At 47.9% G+C, this 22,513-nt stretch overlaps 1 protein-coding gene across 1 annotated transcript in view; it reads right to left on the bottom strand.

The window, feature by feature from the left end:
• myt1lb (myelin transcription factor 1-like, b) overlaps nt 1–22,513 on the bottom strand; it is a 111,962-nt gene that overhangs the window by 3,959 nt on the left and 85,490 nt on the right. Inside the window, exons 7-22 of the mRNA XM_085391542.1 lie at nt 22,324–22,458; nt 19,606–19,696; nt 17,117–17,224; nt 16,106–16,332; nt 13,822–14,108; nt 9,682–9,912; nt 7,417–7,538; nt 6,928–6,990; nt 6,150–6,218; nt 5,135–5,197; nt 4,974–5,057; nt 3,527–3,748; nt 2,109–2,203; nt 1,685–1,788; nt 799–942; nt 184–246 (exon numbers count right to left, since the gene is read on the bottom strand). Of these exons, the coding sequence (XP_085247668.1) occupies nt 184–246; nt 799–942; nt 1,685–1,788; nt 2,109–2,203; nt 3,527–3,748; nt 4,974–5,057; nt 5,135–5,197; nt 6,150–6,218; nt 6,928–6,990; nt 7,417–7,538; nt 9,682–9,912; nt 13,822–14,108; nt 16,106–16,332; nt 17,117–17,224; nt 19,606–19,696; nt 22,324–22,458 (2,108 nt within the window). The remainder of the gene's footprint in view (nt 1–183; nt 247–798; nt 943–1,684; nt 1,789–2,108; nt 2,204–3,526; nt 3,749–4,973; nt 5,058–5,134; nt 5,198–6,149; nt 6,219–6,927; nt 6,991–7,416; nt 7,539–9,681; nt 9,913–13,821; nt 14,109–16,105; nt 16,333–17,116; nt 17,225–19,605; nt 19,697–22,323; nt 22,459–22,513) is intronic.

The following is a 22,513-nucleotide window of genomic DNA, read 5'->3' as shown; positions in this document are numbered from 1 at the left end:
ATCAACCAGTTCAAACTCGGCAGCCAAATGTTTCTGAAACCAACATTAAGGATTTAGTGCTGATAAAGAGTCACATTAAGGTGTTTAATCACTTTTCTTTGCTTCCATAACAACAGAAGTGCGTCAGACACGAAGCAGAGTGCAGCAGAGTGCAGCAGAGTGCATGAATCGCTGCTCACTTACTTGCTGGTGCATCTGTAAGCAGCTGTTAGTCCTCAGAGGCGGCTCTTTGTGCGTCAGTGGTTTCTGGAAGGAAAAGAGGGACAATCTCCTTTAAAATCCCTTTGAGAAACCAGTCTCACAATCAAACACTAGATGGCAGTATTTAACTGAGAAACAACACGAGCTGGTTTTCATTGGTGATTCTGCTGCAGTGCTGTGGACATTTTTCACCAGAGGAAATGTTTAAATGTAAAAGTTGATTTTATAAAATGCTCCAGTTTCACTCATTCCTCTGTCAGCGAAACGTGTTCGTTAAATAAAAGGATATGAGAGCAGTGTGATTACCATGAAACACTTTTTTAATCACTGAGAGCAAACAGATGAACATGTATATAAACGTACACTTTAATTCCTCCTAAACAATTAAACTAACAATAAAAGACAAAAACCTCAATATTTCAGTTCATGGAGACGCTGAGAGAAACTACCACTCCCCTTCGCTGTTTGGAGAGACAAGCAGCGTCCCACACTTCAGGCTAAGCAGCATGCACATTGGGCTGAGCTTAAATACACAGATAATGCTACGGTCAGCTTTAATCTGCAACTTGCTGGCTTGCCGTTCCTGGTGGCCCTTACCATATGAGGGAGCTGGACATTAGCTAAACTGTTAATCAGTGACTGGCTGAGGTTGGCCAGCTCATGCAGGAGAGATTCATTTTGCTGTTCAATCACCTTGTTTTCCTCTTCTATGGACTTCAAGTTGGACTCCATTGTTGTGATCTGCAGAGAGGGACGGTGCAGAGTTAGTGCACAGCGTCACGGGCAGCTACGCACCACTGCAGGATCGGCTCATACGAGGTGTGACCAGAAAGTTCTGCAAATCCACCTCGACAGCCTCCAGGGCTGAAAAACAAGCCGCAATTCCCCCAATGTCCACAGGAGGCGTAGTACCATTTACGCATTCATGCTACTTTCTGCACGTTTGAGGCTCAAGCTGCAGCGAAGGATCTACAGGTAGGAGGCCCAGGGGTGCACAAGGAGACGACCTTGAAGGGAAGGCTAAACGTTAATCAGGCGTGTAATGTTGGTGTTAAGCCGGGATTTGGTGAGGACACCTAAACAGTCCAGCCTGAGGGAGCCTTTTGCTTCTCTTTAATTTGGCCTCCAGTTCAGTGGTTTGCTGACTGATATCTGCACACGCAGGGGGAGGAGCTACGTGAGACGTATGTCCACTTTGACATGTGTTCCCCTCACTTCAAGATGATCGCCACCCCTTATTCTAGCATACCCACCTCTAAGTATTTGCAGGTAAATCTTATTAGATTGTCACTTCAAATTACACCTTTAGTTGGAGGCAGCATTACAGGAGGAGGTGCTCAAGGAGCTGATCCACTTCCCCAGAACCTTTTTAGCTCCGCCTCGTGACCTCATAATCTCCATAACAACGTTTGGCTTTTGAGCTCTGAGGGGCGGAGCTGCAGAACTTTACAATCACACCCGGTACAGACAGGAAGCGACTCACCTGTGTTCTGAGTTTGATCATGTCTGCTTCCACTTGTGAATTCGATTCACTTAAGTCTTTGATTTCTTCATCCAGCTGTTTGATCTCCTCGTCGTGCTCCAGCCCTGCACACAAGGAGGGACTCTCAATCACACGAGCACCTTCTGTGTGGAATAATTAAAAAGTGTGCCGGACGCTCGGCGTGCGACCGCCTCCACCTACACCGCGTCAGCTCGTTTAAGCTAATTAAGACTCAACAACCTCACAGACACATTACAGCAAACCCAGCCCTGTTCCTCGGCTCCCCTCATTATTCACACCCACTCTCACACACACACACTCCTGATTGGTCCATTATGTGGAATTGGAAGTCTCTTCAGTAAATCGCTCCATGGCCGTGTTCCTGATTGGCTGTATTGTGTGTGTGAGTGGTAGCTGCCGTTACCGTTGCTGGCACGCTGCTGCTTTATTGTTAGCATTTCCACTCCGGAGAGCCTGGCTTTCCTCATGGCGGAGGTGGCACGCGGACAACCTGACAGACTGGAGGCAGCGACAAGAACAGGAAGCATTGTTTCAGTATATGATGGGCGCCACAGACACACACAGAGCGAGCCAACGCTCTCCACAGATGGAAAACACAACCCCCCCCCTCCCCCGACCCAGTGTGTTCTTCCTAAAGAAGAGACGCTCGTGCTGGTGTGGCAAACTTCAACCAAGCAGCAGCCTGCAGTTCCTGCAGCGTCCAGCAGAGGCTCCAGAAATAAACATGTTTACAGCCCACAGTGCTGTCATCTGAAGCCCGGCACATATTTAATATACTGTCAATCAATCAATCGATCAATCAATCAATCTTTATTGGCAGAATTTACGTCCATAGTTAAAAAAAAACAACACAACATATAAACCTTAAAAAATGATAAAATATTTTTAAAGACATAAAACCATAATATACATAAAATACACAATTACATAAAAGAAATCAATAAATACACAAACTGGTGCTTCCTCAGACTGTCGATCTGTGAGCTGCTAACCTGTTAGCAGAGCCGTGCAAACGTCCAAACACCCACAGCTACAAACATCTGACTGACACGACCCCCTGTAGGTGTCCTACCAAGGATGCTCATTGCATCATTATATGCAACGTGCAGTTTCTGCACTGTCTGTAAGATGTCCACAAGGGAGCAGCATGTAGCGGTGTGCAATACGCTTTAAACAAAGCTACTGGAACTGGAACCGAACAGAAGCTGAGTTTGGACATAGAGCTTCCAGCGCTGTCTGTATATGTCATATAAGTGTAATTGGTTTCCATGCAAAAGCTAAAGGAAGTGCTAAAAACGTCCTGCAGTCAGACATGTAACCCCGTGAGTGACGCTCAGGCTATAAGCTCTCCATCTACGCTTGTCTCCTGATACACGTTTGCTTATTCACTGCGAGCTCTTTCTGCACACATGGAAGCTCGACCGCTGAGTTTTTGACTCATTCAGCAGTCGAGCTGTTTTTCCTACGGTGGAGATGAAACTGTGTTCGTCTGTGGCAGAAGTTCCCACAGGTTGCTCGGCCGTCCCCCTTCTGTCCGGTTCATCCTGAATCAGCTCAATGGGCTTTGTGTTTGCAGACTGTGCAGCTCTTCCATCGTCTGAAGCCTCCATCTGGTCCTGTTCTCCTAATGTTTTGTCTGTAGGACGCAGCCCTGCCTGACCCGCCTGTCTGCCTGCTTACTGTGTTTCCATCCACACTGCACACCTGCAGACAGCACCGGCCTAATAACACATCACAGTGCTGCCTGTGTTTATCCATTTATGTAGGGACTTTCATGCACGTTCTTCTCCTTAAAGCTCCGCCCACACACCCCTGACTCACCTCCGATGCGTCAGGAAGCTTCCGCTGACGTGACCCGAGCCGTCGCAGCCCGGCGTCGGGCAGGACATGCCCTCCGTCTTCCCGGACTTCCACGTGAACTGAATGCCATTCAGGTATCCGTCCTTTTGCCTCTTGGCTGCGATGGGGCATCCGGACGCGCTTCTGTGGGACGCGTACTTCCCTGTCACATGACCCTGACCGTCACATCCCGGGACCGGACACCTGAGGGGGGGAAAAAAGCACATTTTCATCATACAGGAGATAACGTCCTCTCTGTGACCTGTGAGCCGGAGCTCGTGCTTCCTCAGCGGTGAATTGCTGAACAGCTGATGTTATTTTTCTGTTTTGCGTCTTTGCTTTCGCTCTGATTTAAACAAAGATACGATCATCTTATTTTAAAGCTGTCCCAGTGGCGGCTCTTATCGCGGGGGGGGGGAACAGTGTCAGTGCATCAACACCCGCGCTAATCAGATGCATCGAGGCAGTAAATTATTCCAAATGTCACAGCACGCACAACGGATTACGGCTAAAGCCGTGGACGTATCAGTTCTGTCTGCTTTTAGTTCAGCCTCATGGAAAACAGATAGAGGGAGGTTCACCGGCTTTCTGCACTGACAGGAATTTATTTCATTCATCTTTATCTGTTCTGCCCAAAGCTTCCCCTGAAGTGATGGGACAGTCCTCTCACACATGCAGGACAGTCTGAACTTGTCAGACTGAGCTGCTTTACTAGTTTCTTTCTGAGGAGAAATATCTGATTAGATCTACAGCACCCCCCCAATCTGGGGCATATCTCGTTTCCCCGCCCCTTCATTCATTCCTCACATAAACTCTCCATCATGCCGTCTCAGTGAGCCTCACCGATAAGTGTGCATAAATCAGGAAGACGCTCTTGTTTGCAGCAGCTTGTCTTCCTCTTTCGGCACGCCCTGTAACCACGGAGCATCCTAACACGGTCAGCGTGAGCCGACTGTCCTCGCAATCCGGCAGAATGAGGAGTATTGTTTGTGCTCTGCACCACCAGAGAAATCAATGCAGCTGCAGAGCTGAGGCCAGAGAAGCACATCGCGGGATTCGGCTAAAGTCAATCAATCTCTCTGCCTCCGTCTCTTTGTCTTTCCTACCTGTGTATGTCTGCAGGAGACTGCAGAACCTCCCCCAGCCTCCTGTGAACTCACACAACCCGCGCTCTCCGACTTTCTCCTTCACACTCCGGCACAAACTTTGCCCTCCGAGGACATTCGTCCTGTCAGAGCTCATACTGACTCCTGCTTACAGGAGGCGAGCAGCGGCACAGCTGTGCACGGCTCCTTTGCATCATTTAAAAGTCATTCATCACATCACGTGTCACGCGGGAAATATGTGGCGAGCAGAGCTGGTCCAGGAGGAGGAGTTATCACGGCGTTTCAGGGAGACAGAAGACAGATGATGAGTGTCTGTACTGCACCTGATAGGCTCCTGGTCCTCCTTGTTCTCTTTGCTGTGGATGATCTTTATCCCACTTTTCCTGGCACGCGGACACCCTGAAAGACTGTAGATAAATGACAGCGTTACAGAGAGGAGAGCGATCTGCAGGATTAATACGTGCACGGCGCGGCGGTGCTTTACCTTCTGTGTGAGGCGTAGTTGCCAGTGATATGTCCCGAACCGTCGCACCCTGGTGTCGGGCACCTGGGGCACAAAACACAAAAAGGGCTCAGGGCCTACGGCATCTCAGCTGCAACGCGCCACATTCATCTAAAGGAAAGAGCTGCGAGGTCTGCTTAAGACGGATGATCTGATTCATTCATTCATTTATGAAATTCCAGTGTTGCAAGGACAATATGTACAATGTTTACCGTTTATTAAAGAACAGTATCCTGAAATGCAACGAACTCTAACTGCTGGATTGGTGGACAGAGGCGGTTTCTCGCAAGTCAAGCCGATTTTGTTTTTTAAGGCATTTTTTCCAAAGTTGCAAAAGTATGACGTCACAACAATGTGATTGGTCACTTGCGATGTTGAACCTGGAACAACATTTATTATGATGATGTGGGAACAACAGCGACACGAGGTTATCAGATCGTGCGCTTCAGTGTCAGAAACTGCAGTTCCTCTAACGTCCACCGGAGGCTCTAAGAGCCAGCCAATCCCCATCCTTTCATAACGGCCGTGCTCAGCTTTTTAAATCACATCATCTGACCGATAACACAGCTGCCGAGAGGTTACCGTAGTAACTGAGCCGCCAACAAGTCCGAGCTGCAGTTTAGGTGAAATTCTGGGATGTTACTCAGCACTGATCAGCTCACCGTCCGGTGATATATCATATATAATATCATCCCTTGAGGGTTAGAGCAGATCCGCGTGCAGATGTGAGGACGTTACTGATCTTAATCCGGAGGCTTCTTTAACAATATTTACGTCTTTTTTTGCCATAAAATCTCTAAAATATGCGCCGAGCTCCTGCTGCTGTCGTTACGGCCTCACATTTAAATCACATGCACGTCTTTCCCACTCGGACCTCTTCAGTCCCCTCATCTCTTTCACTCAGGCCCTGCCTGCAAACCTCTCCGTCAGCAGCGCGTACATTTGTGTGAGCTCGACATACAAATCAAACGTGTGAGTGAATCATGTCACGCCTTACTTGAGCTCTTGCGCGTTGTTGGCCAGCATGCTTCGAATGCTTTTGTCAGCTAAAGGACAACCTGAGAGACTGGAAAATACAGCAGTGGAGCGTTAGTCACACAAGGATCAGGGAGGGAAAACTCCAACACTCCCACTACTGAAACACAACACAAGCAGCCTGCACTCACACTCCGCTCCAAAGCATGCACAGAAAACACACGATATCAACCAGGAAATGTAATAAAGCCATGATGCACGTGCAGGGAGCTGAGCTTTAACGTTAACCCTCTGAGTATTTGCGCCCGTGGCCAAAGGTTGGGTGCAGCGCTCGGCTCAAACGGGGCTGAAGGGCGTTTCCGGAAACTTTGCCGTGAGTTTCGATGTGGGGAATCCAAAAGCGTGAGCCTTCGCTCGCTCCGTGCACACACGTCCCACACTCAGCATTTCTGCTTCCACCTGCCGTCTCTGAATGCTTAGTCTGCATCACGCTGTGGGAAAGGCCTGGAGAACCGAATAACACCAGCTTAGACGGCTTTACGCACGGCCCATCGAGGGATGGCTTCATCCCGGGGTTTAGCTTAGGAAAATGTAGCCGATCTTTAATTAATTTCTAGTCTCTTCTTATTCCATATTTCAGCCCCGCTTCAGCGTGACCGGTCAAATAGTCAAAGGGCTAACAGATCAGAGAGAGAGAGGGAGAGAGAGAGCCTACAGGTGTCTGACAGCATAGTCGAGGTAAGCTGAAAACAATAAAGAGAAATAGACTTAGAATCCACCAGGAGAAAAGGAAGTCACACCTTCGATGTGAGGCGAAATTGCTCGTCAAGTGACCACTTCCATCACACCCCGGTGTGGGACATCTGCCACCGGAAAAATAGACAGATTTATAAGCCCAAAGGGAAGGAGAAGGAAAAGTGAAAATTAGAGAAAAAGCGGGGGAGGGGGGTCGTTTCTGGTGTGTTCGGTTTTCATTGTTTCCAGTTTAGCTTCACTGTCTCTGCTTCACACTCCTGACATCTCCACACTGACGGCTGCCGCGTCCATAAAGCGTCTACCACAGCGCAGGATTTACCAGGTCTGAGATCAGCGTGGACACACGGACAACGCTGGGAAATAAAAGTCATAGAGCAAAGCCACTGCCAGCAGCGCCGCACGGGGGGAGGAGGAAGGGAGGTGGTAGGCCGAGAGGAGGATGGAGGAAGAAACAAGGTGGAGGGGAAGCAGAGCACGAGTGGGGAGAGGCAGGTGGGGTCAGGTGGGAGGAGGAAGAGGGGGAGGGCGCTTACGTTATCAGGTCCTTCTTCGTCTCCTTGCACTGGAGGAATTTGGGCTTGGGGCTCGGCATGTTGACGTCTGTGGTGTAGGAGCGGTCGTCCAGGAGGTCGTGGAAGGGGTCGAGGTCGTCCGGCTGTGGGACGGGGGCGTGGAGCAGGAAGACACGGGGGGAAAAAAGATTTTTAGTGGTTTTACACTTTTCAATAAATCCAATCTTTCCATTAAAGGAACAGTTCACCTCAAATCACATCGACATCTTTTCCAGCTGCATATTTTCAAATATGATGGAACAAACTTCTGTACGGAAATTTAAACAGATACAGAAATAAATAAACGGCTCCGATAATAAATATGCGAGACATTTTTAGATAAACTTCATTTATCCAGCAGCCAAAACATTAAATACGTCTGCGTAGAAATAAATGAAACATGACAAAACAAATAATTTAAAGCCACATAAAAGAAATTAAATATAAGAAATAAAGTAAATAAACAAGTACAATAATTATGGAATAATTTAAATAGAGTTAATGATGTTTCATTGCTATTTGTGTCTGTGCTGTTTTTATATATTTAGTTATGGATTTATTTGCTGTTACATTTCTTTATGCATGTGCTTTTAAATAAACAGGAACATTAAAACAAAGGTAATGATTTTCACATTTGATAAAATATTCACTGACATTATGAATATATTTATTGCATTTCTTTCATTTTGGCCGTTCCTGTCCTCCGTAGCCTCGAGGCACAAACTGCCAAAATTGTTTTTATAATTTTTTGTGTGCTTGGAAAATAAACTGGAAACAATTAAAGAAGCAAATAAAAACACAGATATCAATAAATTATATATTTATAAATTATTTAATTCCTGTATTTATTTTGGATAATTTTTTATGTAAAAGTCTTTTTATTCCTTTGTTTTGGCAGTTTCGATCCTCTCGCACAAACTTGTGATCACAGCCTTCGTGAGCAGTTTCAAATATATGAATTCATTTTGAAGCACTCGTTCTCGCGAGCGTCTCTCTTCTCATAAACTCGTGATCGTCTCTCAGCGGGCGTGAAATCTTAAAATGTAGGAGACGTCTGATAAAACACAATAAACCAAAGTGAGTGTAGGACGAGCTCGATGTGGTCACGTGTGGGTCGAACGATCATCGCTGTCAGTCTGACAGGAAGTAAGCCCTGAGAGGAAGCACTGCCTCCCTCATGCATTTGCACACATTCATGGTGAGAACACTCAGGGAGTCGGCCCCCTCATGATGCAGCTTTCGGCCACTAGATGGCACTGCGGTGAAGCGCCAGCACGCTGCAGCCTGCGTTCTGTGGGCCTTTGTCTGCAGTGCTTGCGGCCGGGGCTCGACAGCCGTGGATGCAAATCCTCTTTTCCTTCCCTCAGTGCTTGCAGAGTATGTACAGTAATGCCCATAAAGAGACAGGTCCAGATACAGCCCAAATTATCCAGCACTCAAGCTGTCTCAGGGTGCGCGACGCTGGGTCGGGCCAGCCAGTTTCGCCAATTAAAGGGAGCGCAGGCTGCGAGGCGGCCACGCGGGGGAACGACGCAGGCATACTCGGAGATGCAGAAAGTAGGCTAGCATCTACACACTCCCAAAGAGACACACACACTCTTATGAATATTCACACACAGCAAAAGAGGCACATGTACTGTACATGCATGCGCCCGTCGCAGCAGTGGTGCATTGATTTCCTGCAGTTCTTTGATGAGATGAGCTATTCCGATTCCCTCCCAAGGTGCTACTTTGCATAATTCATTTTTGGAGAGGAGCAAAATGTAAAAACAGAAAGCCAGCATGCAGCGAGCACGACGCAAACAGAGACGGTAACTCCGCGCACGGCGGCGCTGACATCAATTAACATGCAGATTCATTAGGTTTCCCTCAAAAATCCCCCTCATATGACTTTCTAATGATTCCAAATATAACAGCGAGTCAGACGGCGAGGTAAGAAACCTCGAAGACGATCAGACGGCAGTGCAAATGTTTGACTTGGAGACAGAGTGTTGAATCAATGGCTTGGAGGGAGATAATTTGGGCTGAGCCTCGCTGAGCAGACAGCGTAAGTGACGCATGCCAACTGTATGGTCTATCAGCTTCCAGAGACACACTCCTGCTTTGTAATTATCACCGGCAGCATCACGGCCGCCTGTGGTCCGCCGCTCCCCTCCCTCACCCTCCTGCGCGTCATTCATCCGTCACGAACATTCAAAGATGGAGACAGACGTGATCTCGGCGACCTTTAGGCCGTGACCCCTTTACCTCTTTCTCGTCCTCATCTATGTGTTTGATCTTGGTGTAGTCTACGGGCAGGTCCCAGCAGTCTGCCGCGTCCCCCATGCCGTAGCAGCGGGAGCCCAGCAGGGCGGCCTGCCTCTGGGGGGACATGGGCTCAAGGGGCGTTAGCACCGAGTCGCCTACGCCGCCGCTGCAAAGACGCTTGCTCACGCTCAGGTCCAACGTACCGTTCTCATCGACATCTAGACCGGGACTCTGGAGGGTGCGCGGGGTCGGGGTCGGCGTGCGCGTGTGTTTAAAGTCGGGAGGATGAAGAGGCGGGGATGGAGAGAAAGGGATAAAAGAGAGAGAGAGAGAGCGTCTGATTAACAGCAGTCAAACATTTTCAGGCTCTACGGTCAGAGATGGCAAAACACTGAGGAGGAAAAAAAGTTTGCAGCTGCAGTTCAAACATCTGAAACAGCGCTCCAATTCTGTTTGGTGTTTTTGCCCAAGTCTGCGTAGGAAGAAACATTAGCAGAGCACAGTAACAGATCCAGGAGAGGGTCAAAAACCCGAAGAGGTCGTCAGCGCATCCCTCTGCGAACCCTCCTCTTCCTTTCTGTCTCCGTCTCTCTTTCCTTCCATCCCACCGCTCTGCAGTGTGTGTTTGTGTGTCGGTGTGTGAGTCTAATGTGAGCGGACATCGCGGGGGGGGCAGAGGCTGAGGGTTAGGGAGGGCTGATGAGCAGCGGCGGTTGAAACAACGCCCAAAAATAGAGACAGAACTGGACTGTAACGAAGTGGGCCGAGACTCGGGACCTGAAGACTTCAACAACCGAGGCTTCAGCAACAAGGAGCCAACAAACGTCCCGGCTGCAGGCTCGTTTATCCAAGGAGGAAAACATCACATGAGGAACAACATAAAGTAAATCATGCACGAGTCCCGTCTCCTAAAAATCCCCAAACAGCTGAAATACAAGCCTGGCTTCTCCCTGCAGGACGCGTCTGAGCAGCTCATGTTTGTCTCTGTGGGTCGTGTGGAAAATATGATTTCTTAGTTTCTGCAGATTTATCAGCTTACAAAGATAACCTGAGGAAATGATGCAGAGACAAAGTGATCCACACCTGTGTGCAAAAGTAACTGCCCCCTGAACTTCACCATTGTAATGACTGCAGTCAGTGTTTGTGATGACGTCACTGTGGAGGACCCACTCTGTGCACCACAGTCTGAATCCAGACGCTGTGTTTGAGGTCACGCCGTGTGTTCTGGATCCTCGTTGAATTCAGGACATGAACTGATCTCCAGCCTGCTTCACTTCGTCTCACAGCGATCAGGCTGGTGTGGAGCTCAACTCAGTAAAGACGTGTTTACAGTTTATTCATCATTTATAAAGTTTGGTGCTTTAAATCATCCCCGTATTTACTCGGGTTGTCTTTGTCTGATATCAAAGCTAATTCTGAAACAAATATGCAAAACACTAAGAAATCGTGAAAGAGGACTTTTCCACAGCACTGTGTCTGTTCCACAAACAGGAAAAACAAGTGTAACAAGAATAATCCAACAAGGGAACAAACACAGTCCCCACAGGGAACCTGAAGCTCGTTCTCTGGGATTAAAGTCCTCTGGATTATACACACACCACATCCCAGCTTCCCCGACTGACTCAGTCTGTTTCATGAATTATATTTTGTGTTTTGTTGGGAGTAAAACCTGTCAGATAAAACATGTAGGCTCTGTGCAGGTTTCACCCAGCCCTACAGCTGCAGTCTCCTCCGCCCTCCACAGGGGGCTCCACACAAACTCGCTCGTGTCCGAGGCTTCGTAACTGAACGTCGTCACCCATCGGGCTGCTTCTCCCGTCTTTGCTGTGATCCCAGGATACGGAGCAGCCCGGGACAAAGGCTTTTTAAACTAGAACCGGATCTTGTGCAAACCTCGCTGAGCAGAGCTCCAGTGTCCTGGATGAAAGTCTTGTGGATTGTAAGTAAGAGTGATAGTTTACTGGTTTTACTGGTTGCGCCTTTGTGCTGCTGTGGTTACAAACAGAGCACAGTGATAAACAAAGTGTGCGAGGCACGGCCGTGGCGCCACGTGGCTCGCCGTGTGTGCCGCTGACTTGTTGCCCTCGTGAGCGTGCTCAGCACATCGCCCTCTCCTTGTCAGCTGTTGTACTGTGTGTCACTGCCCAATTAACGTGACCCACCCCTTCATATCGAGTTAACGAGGATGAGATGTAGAGAGAGCCGCCTTCCTGATCCGCCCAACCCCCTGTGGTGACCCCTGGCCTCTGTTGCCATGGCAATGCTGGGTGTAAAGGGGCCAGGTCGCTGACTAGTTCTGGCCACATTATTTCCGCCCTCTAATTCCAGTTCTTAAAATAAAACCAGCTTCGCTGCTCGCTCTGCTCTCTGGTTCCTGCGACTGCTCTTTCCCGTCGCCGTGACTCCTGCTCTCGGTGCCGCTCTCAGACCTCTGCGAATGTCAAACGACGATTATTACGTACAATAATAACGTGACACGTTTCCAGCTGATTTCAACGTTCCTGTGATTGGCTGCCCCTCATCAACAGATCTGAATAGCAGATCTCTATGACATCACAGAGAGCCAAAGGAAGTCTGCAGCCCAAGCCTCTGGCCCACAGAGCTGTCATGTCGACCACAGGACGAGCACGAACATGACAGGATAGAAGCAGAAGTGTTATAGATGCAATCTCAGTCAGTAACACGAGTGTGGTCCACATCCTTCTACATGCATACGTGCACAATCGTGCTTTTCCACCTGAGGAAGACTTCTGCCTGAGCCAAAGGGCTGGCACAGAGACGAAGGTGTGAGGTGCTACCAGGAGAGAGTGATTGGCAGATGCAGATCTCCAAGTTCAAGATTGCTGTTCAACCAGGAAACAGAGGACCGCCCACTCTGGGTTGGGGAGGAGTTGCTGCCCCAAATAAAGGAATTCAACTTCTCTGGTTCTTATTAATAAGTTGGGAGAGAGGAGCGCTGTACTGGTCTGTTGTGGTGAAGATTTCTTGGTACACTTATGTTCCTACAGCCATGTGATAGATGGAGGACAGAAGCAGCAGGGTCACTCAGGAGGAACTCGGAGTAGAAAACAGTTGGCCGAGGGGGTTCATTTGACCAGGAAACCTCCGGGTGGCTTCGTTCTGAGATGTGTCGGATGTTGTACTGGCAAAGCAGACCCAGGACACGGGCATGCCTCCGAGGAGCTGGAGGAGGTGGCCGCTCGCAGGGAGGTCCAGGTATCTCTGTTTACAGCACTGCCCTGTGACCTGCATAAATGGTTAGCAGTGACCTTTTGTAAAACCTCAGCTTGTGTAATAATGAGCTGTAAAAGGGGCCGAAAGCTCCGCCTCTGACTCGGCTGAACACAGTGTGGAGGTGCCTCGGTCAGACTGGACCTCAGTGCTGTACGACGTGGCACAGACCGATCCTTCAACCAGCAGGCAGAGGAGGAGGAGGAGGAGGAGGGACTGACTGAGAAACAGGAGGTGTGTTTGTGCAAAGCTTCATAAAGAAACCGTCCACACCCCGAGTCCTGTGCGATACACCTCCTTTCCTTTATTCTCACTTCTGTCCTTCGCCGCTGTGCTCTCTGCTGTCAACATTAGCATTAAGCCAGCATTAGCCCGCCGCTGTGCGCTCCGTCTCCTGCCTCCATTTTCCGGCTCAGCGTCCGGGGGCAGATAATACAGGAACACCGTCACCTTATCTCCTCAGAAATGACACACTGGACTCACGCCGTGTCAAACGGGGCCTCGTCCTGCTCCTATCTGATCCCCAGACGGAAAATAAAAAACTGCCCGCTGAGCTGTGAGTGTGAGACACAGGCTGGATCTGTGTGTGTGTGTGCGCGCTCCTTGTCAGCGTTGGTATGACTGACGCACAGAGATAATTTTGCGGTGGATCAGTGCTGCGCCTGTGTAACCCCGCGGGTGCACGTCGGTCTCGAGCCGTCGCAGAAGTTCGCATCACTCCGGGAGCATGTTAGGAGCAGCGCTTAGGGGTCTTTTATTTTGAAAATTGAACTGATTCTCTAAGCTGTTCCTGTGTCTGACTTCCTGCCTTCATCTTCTACTTCCATGCGCGGCAGTGTGAGACTGAGTAAGACTGCTGACCTCACTTTACAACAGGTGCATTTAAAGGACATCGTGGCGGCGCCCTACCTGCGAGCACAGGTCCTGCGGCTTCCCCGCCATGTCGTGGGGCATCTCCCGGCAGCGCGTGGACAGGTTGAGGATGGCGGTGGCGGCCATGTGGGCGGCCTCCATGTCGTGGCTGTAGTCGAAGCTGCTCTTGCTGCAGGTGCTGCTGGCGCTGCTGCCCCCGCCGCCGCCTCCCGCGCCCCCTCTTCCGCCACCGCCGCCACAGCTCAGGCTGCTGCCACTGCTGCTGGGGGCGTAGGTGCTGGTGGTGCTGCTGGCCGAGCTGGAGTTCTTGCAGTAACGTTTGGCTGCGGATGCATACGAGAAATTCAACACGAGAAGAAGAAGCAGAAGTTTTTCCAGAAATACGAGCAAAAGCGTCAGATTGACACGTCAGGCCTGAAACAGCGAGTCGAAGCCCAAAACCTTTTAGTTCAGCACATCACTGACTAACGCCGGGTTAGACGTGCTCCATGCAGATGCTGCAGATGTGTCACAAACTCACAGGGTTCACTGTTTCTTATCTTACAGTTTCTTTCTCAGCAGAGCAAAGAAGTTACTGAGAAGTTTGTGCATGTCAGAGTTAGTCGCTCTGAAGGTTTCAGCAGCGTTCACATTTCACAAATTCTCAAAAATATAAAGTGAAACTTTGCTGAATGCTTAAAATTACTGATTTTTATTTCACTAATCTTCACTTTGGCAAATTTTCCCATGTGCTGCATTCTTGCTAATTAGCAGCAGGGGGCAGGATGTGATTGGAGCCTCCAGGTCAGCTGACCTCTGAGCTCGGTGAACTGTTGCCTGATGAGTTTGTGTCTCGGTCGCTGCTCTGAGGTTTGAATAAAACATGAAGGTCATTCTGCTGCTAGAGTCTGAGCAGGAAGCAGGAGAAGGCGGGGCTACACTGAGTCTCAAGGTTGTTACTAGGGCTGGGCATTGTCACTGATTTCTAGAATCGATTCGATCCACGATTCAATTCGATTCGATTCAATTCGATTTGAATCTGGGAAATTTTACCTCAGACAGTCAGAAATATTATAATTCAGATCAGTACATTTACATATTTTTGTATCTATAAAAAGGAAGCTGACACTCGCGTGACTTTATCAAAGGTGTGAGCATCACAGCAGATGCCTTTGTGTCAAAGTAGCTGAAGATAAAACACAGAAACACATGAAGGTGATTTTCCTGGCCTGGACTTTATAAAAATATTCTGCAGTAGATCAAAAACGAAAGAAAACCATTAATCAACATATGAATGTTACCTCTGACGTTACAGCGGTTTTATTACAGACACAGCGTTTTGCATTTTGCATAATTTTAAAAAGTTTAAATTTGTTCAGACGCCTGTTGAACAGCAGAAATCAGGTTTTCTTTTTGGAAGTAAGTAAAAGGAAAAAAACAGCATTTTTTTGTAAACAACGGTAGACTTGTGCGTAACAAACAAGCGAATAATGAAGAAAACAGATTTTTAGACGGGAAACTGTTGTTGAAGTACAGAGAGAGCGAGAGAGAGAGAGAGAGAGAGCTGTGCATGAAGTGTGATTTTATCCTGGTGGAAGCAAAACAGCAAAAGTCAGAGTGAATTCATGACGATGTTTATGTGAAGCGTAGTTTGGATCTTCTTTTGCTATTGGTTCGGTCAATATTGTTTGGAGAGAGATAAACTAACAGCTTTAGAATCAGTGCAAAAAGGGCGTAAACACAAAGCTCACCCCGCCGAAACATCAGAATCAGCGAGCTGTCGGCTTTCAGCTTTCAGCACATCTCACTGATTCTGATCCGCGGGTCCTTTGTGTTTACGTCTTTGTGCAGAATCCGTGTTCCTGCTCTCATTTACTGTCTTAGCTGAAATTTTGTGAGGTTTTCACCTGAGATTCTGGCGTTTCGGACAAAATAAATTTATATAAAAAATCGATTCAGGATTTTAATGAATCGATATCACATTATCCAGGCCAGCATCGATTTTAATCGGTAAATCGATTATAAAAACCCAGCCCTACAAAGGTTTAAATTTTAACAGTGAAGTTAAACACCCCTAGTTGCTACACTGTAACAGTGAAGAGTGTATTATTGAAAAACGTGCAGTTTTTACTGGTTTTCAGTGTTTTTACTAACAAACTGAACCAAACAAACAGAAAATGAATTTCTGTCTATTTTGAATCTTTTTCTCTTTGAAAACTCATTTCAGTGACTTTTAAAATTCGTCTTTACTTATTATGTTTAACATGGTCCCGATGTCTCTCCCTAAGGAACATCGGCGTGTTAGAAAACGTGTCACACAAACGTCTCGAGTTTGTCGTACCGTCGTAGCCTTTGGGCGACGTGTCCCTCTGTCCATGCACTTTGGGAGCGATGGCCCGTTTCCCGTACACGTGGTGGTTGTTGCCACCGTCGAAGGCGCTGTAGTCAAAGCTGGTCTTGGAGTACTTCTCCAGCTCCTTGGCCAGGTTGGAGCGGGGCGTGCTGGTGGAAACATTGTTCTTGTAACCATACTGTGGATAGTCCAGTTGTTTGACAAAGCACATTGGCCTGGAAAATAAATGACGAGGGGGTGGAAGTTGGACCGAGGCATTCAACATTGCCCACGGGGGGAGGAGAGGAAACTTGGGGTTCGGCTAAAAATGGGCAGACTGAGGGGAAGATGGGAATACCAGAGGTTTAGAGGGTGGAGGGTGGGGCTGGATGATGGAGACGTGTCCCTTTATGTGCCACAGCATGGATGTTTCTGCTCTTCTCTCAAAAACATAATCCCGCTACAAGTATTTTTCAAGCGTAGACAATAAAAACAGCTAAATTAAATTTAAGCTTTTATTTCACTTGCATACTTCTGATACGCTTTCATCATCTGATATGTGTTTATGGCCTCAATCGGAGACCGAGAAGAAATGAAATGCAAGATCTTAAACTGCTGATGTTCAGTTAGATATAAATATAAAACGCACAATTACTTGTGACTTTTTCATCACAGCATTTTCATGACTATCACAGAGGCGCTCGTTCAAAAAGCTCTGCCTTCGCTCTGATAAATGAGGCCAATTTTGTTAAATGTTATAAAGCGTCCATGACGAGCAGAGCGATGAACATGCGGTCTCTTGGATGTGTTCTCAGGGGACGGGAGAACACGAGCATGAAACAAAAAAGGGGAAGACGTCAAGTTTCAATTACAGGATGCACGTGAAGAAAGAACATAACGTTCCAACATGACAAGAGCATTTTATTCTGCTTAAACCAGAACAAAGCCACGTCCCGCCTGCCGCTGCACTGCATTCACAACACACTGTGCTGAATTCTGGGGGTGTGGAGTGAATACTACCTTAGGACTCGGTCGGACGCCTGGTTGGACTTGGGTCCGTCGCAGCTCTGGTGCTTCTCCTTGGCTTTGGCCAGCTTCTCGGCGGCAGCGATGGGACACCCTGACAGACTGCAAAGAGAGAGCGGGTGGTGGAGGACGCGTTTTGATAGGTGAAAGTGTTACAACGAACGCACACGCCGCGAAGCGTCGGGCTCGTTAGAGCGCCTGTCAGAGCGTCAGCCGGGCTGAAAAAAGCTCGAGCACATCTGCCTGTCAGACAGTCGATTGCGGCGTCTACCGTAGTTCACAAAGTGTTAAAAAGTGAGGAAAATTAATGAATTTGCATTTTAAGTAACAACACAGTCAGTAACAGCTTGTGTGTTTCTGGTTGAACAGCTTAAAATCATTCTCAGAATAGATATTCCCATATGGACAAATGTGCTCGTTTCCTTCAAACACCTGCTGACAGGAAACGCAGCGCAACTTCCTCCTGACAAATAACTGACCAAATGTGACAAAAGTTCATGTTGTTATCCTTAACCCCGATTATTCTCCATCCAGGCTGTCAGCTGCAGCGCTGGAAAAATGATCTGTGACAATGGCCCGGAGCCAGCGTGGAGCACCTGCCATCAGGGTGCATCAGATGGGGAAGTGTGAAGGAGCACACGATGGAGGCTTCTATCAGCTCTTTCTGCTCCACGTCTGCAGCGTGCGCCTGTTTTGCGCTGCCGCCGTGTCACCGAGCGCGGCGGGGAGGCGTTCTGGTCCTCCCAGGTCTGCACCTCTCCCGTCACCCCGGCTGAGTGGCAGAGAGGTGCTAATGGCTGTTGCTACGCCCGACTCCCTGAGCATCTGCTGTGGGTGACACTCCTCTTTCACTGTCACCTCGCCCCGTCTGACAGGCACGAGCGCCCTGCTATTTTGGTTTCTCCCTCCAAACCTGCACCTGACAAATGCCATTTTTTCCCGCCACGAGCTGATAAATGATTTATGCTGCCGAGCCGCTGCATTCGGAGCAGGCTCGACTAAAATATGGCAGCTGGACTACTTTAATTACGTCCTGCGATCCAGGCAGGGCTATCTGTGGAAGACCAAACTGCTATAATCAAAAATAACTAAGTAACGACTCAAAGAGCCTCTGAGGTTTTCATTGTGCAACTTGAATATTTTTGAGGCCCTTCAGTCAGCGCCCTGTCGTGGCCCCATCACAATCAGCATTATTATAATTAATGATACCACAGCAACATTTTATAGTCTAAAGTCTGAAGGGTTTTTTCTCTAACAGCATTGGTATGATGGGATGTCTGTGACGCAGACGAGCAGAAACCAACGTTTCACTGCAGGAAATTTCAAAAAGTGCATTCTGGGTAAAATTTAAAGGTTCATAGCTCTTATAATGCACCTATTAACTGTGATAAAGTGGTGAAACTGTTGTCATGTTGTCATGTAACTGCTTAAATTCACCGTCCAGTCAGAACTTCACAGATGTGAAACAGGAATTGATGCTTGCAGACTGACTCAGGTGAGTGCAGCATGTCTGCAACCCGTCTGTGTTTGTAAGTAAAACCTTCGCCAGTCTCTTTGAGTCGGGCTGCTGTTGTTTGGAGGCAGGCTGCCTCCCAGCAGAGGCTGAGGGTGTTGCATGGTAAGGCCTGTGTGTCTCATTGGTCAAAAAGATTGAACACAAACACCAGGCAACGACCAATTTTAACTGATTGCAATTAAGTTGCTGTGCAATTTTCACTGTAGTGCGACTACAAGTAGCCAGCAAAAAAACCACATCAGACTAAGTTTTACGTATTTAAAGACATATCAGCTCTTTTGATTAACTAATTTATTTTTAAATATGGCAGTGTTGGTCCTCCATATGTTTTTCACATAAACATAATGTGAGAGGACAGCAAAAATAACGAGTTTAAGGATAATTCAATCAAGTGAAAAGGACACGAAGGGTGAAAACAGAATCCATCGAACATGCATGAACCGAAATAAGTCCCACAGCAAAATAACCGAAATAAATCCCACAGTAAAATCCCCGAAAGAAGTCCCACAGTAAAATAACCAAAATAAGTCCCACAGTAAAATCCCCGAAAGAAGTCCCACAGTAAAATAACCAAAATAAGTCCCACAGTAAAATAACCGAAATAAGTCCCACAGTAAAATAACCGAAATAAGTCCCAAAGTAAAATAACCAAAATAAGTCCCACAGTAAAATAGCCGAAATAAGTCCAACAGTAAAATAACCAAAATAAGTCCCACAGTAAAATAACCGAAATAAGTCCCACAGCAAAATAACCAAAATAAGTCCCACAGCAAAATAACCGAAATAAGTCCCACAGCAAAATAACTGAAATAAGTTCCAAAGTAAAATAACTGAAATAAGTCCCACAGTAAAAAAAACAAAAACAAAAACAAAATACGTCCCATAGTAAAAAACATGAAGCAAGTCCAACAGTAACATAACCGAAATAAGGAGGGGTGCAGGCGCTGGGTCCGGGCTGAGCTCTTACCTTCGGTGGGAGTTTCTGTTGCTATTGACATGGCCGCGTCCCGTGCAGCCAGGCGTAGGACACTTAAGAACATTCTCATACATTGCCACAACTTCGCACAGACAGGAGATAGGAGTGAAAGACAGGGAAGGTTAGGAGCCCCTTACAATCAGCCATGAGCTCTATTAGAGTGTGAGGAGCTTGGCATTATAAACATCATTAAGAAATGAGCCTGAGTGAACCCAAATGACCTCTTCTTCATTTTAATGAACACTAGTTTGAAAGGGCAGGCGAGGTTTCCCACCATATTGCTTCCACTTATCCAGCTCTTTCAAATTAGTATTCATGGAACGGGGCAGTCATGAATAAAAAGATGTCATTTGAGTTTAGCAGGACAAAGCCAGCAAGAAATGGAGGGAAATTTCTGGACATGCAAAGAGCAGAGCGACCAACAGCCAGCAATCATGCACAACAACACATGCCGCCTTAAAATCAATGAAGAAGCAGACAGAGGGGCGCAGCGCCGTGATGGAGTGCGCTCTGTTATCACGTGCTCGTCGTTAGAGTAAGAGTGCAGTCTTCAATACCGTTTACCATTAAAACAGTCCATAACTGCCTCGCATCCCCTCGGCAACCGGCCATTTAGATTAATGATCTATGGATGTCCAAGAGGAGCGCCAGAGCACCGCGGGCGGGGGCGCGAGGAAGGGGTCGGCATGACACCGCTGACGTGCGGGGCCAAACCCCATCGGCACCAGCTTCATCATTATCACCCCCTTAAACTTTAACCCCTCATCATCCTCCTTCCCTTACATACTAATTGGTGTTGGGTGCAGGTAATTGGACAAAGCCTGCCGCCTCAGCTCGCCAAAAGCCAATACATTATGCATTTCCCAGGTTTCTCCTGCCCTCTGCGAGGACGCACGCACAATGCCGAGAAATTAAAGGCAGAATCGGTGAGCGCAGATATTAACCGCAGCAGGATGTGGCTGCGCTAGCGTCGCGTGCACCAAAGGTAAATCACTTTAAAGACCAAAACACGACTCCCTGATGAAATATTTTAATATTCCACAAGAACGGAGCTACAATGGGCAAGCAGCAACGGGAATTAATGAATTTGAGATCTAATTTAATCGTCATTTTTCACAAGGAAAGGAAGAGTGTGGCTACACTGTGTGATTTCCCAATTAAATGAAGCCACTGCATTAATAATACATCGTCCATTCAGTACAGCAAATGTGTTAACAGGGGGGAGAGGCTCGCCCGCCGCTGAATCCGCCCTGCAGGCAGTCACATGTGTGGCATGTATTTGTCTTTACAGGAGTCTCTGTGCACGGCCGCTTACACGTCAGCCATGACACGACCGATAACACTGAAAGCTCCTGATAACGTCTCTGCACAGCAACGGTCCTGATGGAATGACATCTGTTTGCTCAGGTGCACGGGCACACAGGTAGCACGCCCTAATGCCCTAAAGCTTGTTTCACACCCGTACTGGGTATATTTGTAACCAGCACACCAAAATCAGGCTTCTCCAACATTCTGGACAGCAGGTGCTGCGCAAAAAGACACTTAGCTCGAGCCCGAGCTGTTTGTTGCATCCTGTTTCATTTCAGGATTGATGGCAAATTAAATACAATCTCATGGTTTTGTCTCGAAGCAGGTGAAAGCACTCATGAGCGCCACCTGCTGCACTCCTGGCTGATGCGCGGCCAGTTTCGGTACAAAAACAGGAAGTGGGACGGCTCCCCGAACGTCTGAATCATCCGTGGTATCGTCTTCTCCAAAAGTTAGCCGGACGTGAGAAAGAAGGAGGAGGAGGAACACGGATATCATATCCCCACATCTCCAGTGACAATCAATTCAAGACCTTTCCAAATTCCATTTTGGGGCTCTTGATCCCACTCAAGGTCAGCTGCCCTGAGCGACTTCACATTTCTGGGAGATGATTACATCTCAGGTTGGAGACCTTGTGCGGGCGGCACTCCACGGAACAAGAGACATCTGTGACACTGTGCTGGTCTTTACAAGCCTGCCCTTAATGGTAACTAATTTCTCCTCTTTTATTTTGATTGCAGTCCAGGTCACAGCGGATCATAACTTGATTTTCATGCTGCGTTTAATGAAACGTGTAAAGGGGCTTTTATTGAGAAGTTTGCACAAGGTGAATGAGACTAAATAGCCGGGGTGAGTTCTCTAAAGGGAAACGTCACTATTCATTCAAGGCTAATGTTTATTGCCACTTCACTTGATCTGTGGCTCGGAGATATGACACTGCCTTTCTATCCAGTGAAACTTAATTGAGCAAGGAATACAAATAAATGAAGAGGGTTTGTGGCGTGGACGGCTGCAGCGCGCACCAAGGTCTGTGAGCTTTTCAGACTTTAGAGAAAACTGAAGAACTCAAAAAATAATTAAAAAGGTACACAAATAAAGGAAAGACCTTTTCTTTCAGCCACATATACACTGATGAAGCATGCAACCCACATCTCGATCGCTGTCAGTCAATGCAGCTGACTCCAGTCGCTGCATTGCAGCGATTAGTGCATTATCACAGCCTCATTTCCACCTCATCACCACGGCACATTAGGCAGGCAATCGGCAAGCAAACCCACGGCCCCGTGCAAAAGGTCACAAAAGAAGTGCTGCCGTGACCCGTGTAATCCCCGAGGCATCAGACACTCACAGCACCGCACGCACGAGCATGCCTGAGCAACAACATTGCTGCTGAGCGCTTACTTTCAGGTGGCACCCGGTCTTTGTGCGGGCAGCCCGAAAGGCTCCGGTGGTGCGGGTACAGGCCCGTCACGTGACCCGTGCCGTCGCAGCCCGGCGTCGGACACCGGCTCTCCTTCTTGTCCACACGTGAAGCGTCTGTGAGGGGAAAGATGTAGAGGTTATTAGCACCCAAGCGGCAGCTGACTGTACG

This window comes from Rhamphochromis longiceps, linkage group LG19 (genome assembly GCF_057381845.1).
Source record: "Rhamphochromis longiceps isolate RC_006_pf linkage group LG19, R_longiceps_female_GT1.1, whole genome shotgun sequence".
NCBI classification, from domain to species: domain Eukaryota; kingdom Metazoa; phylum Chordata; class Actinopteri; order Cichliformes; family Cichlidae; genus Rhamphochromis; species Rhamphochromis longiceps.
This window is presented reverse-complemented; position numbering and strand designations above follow the sequence as displayed.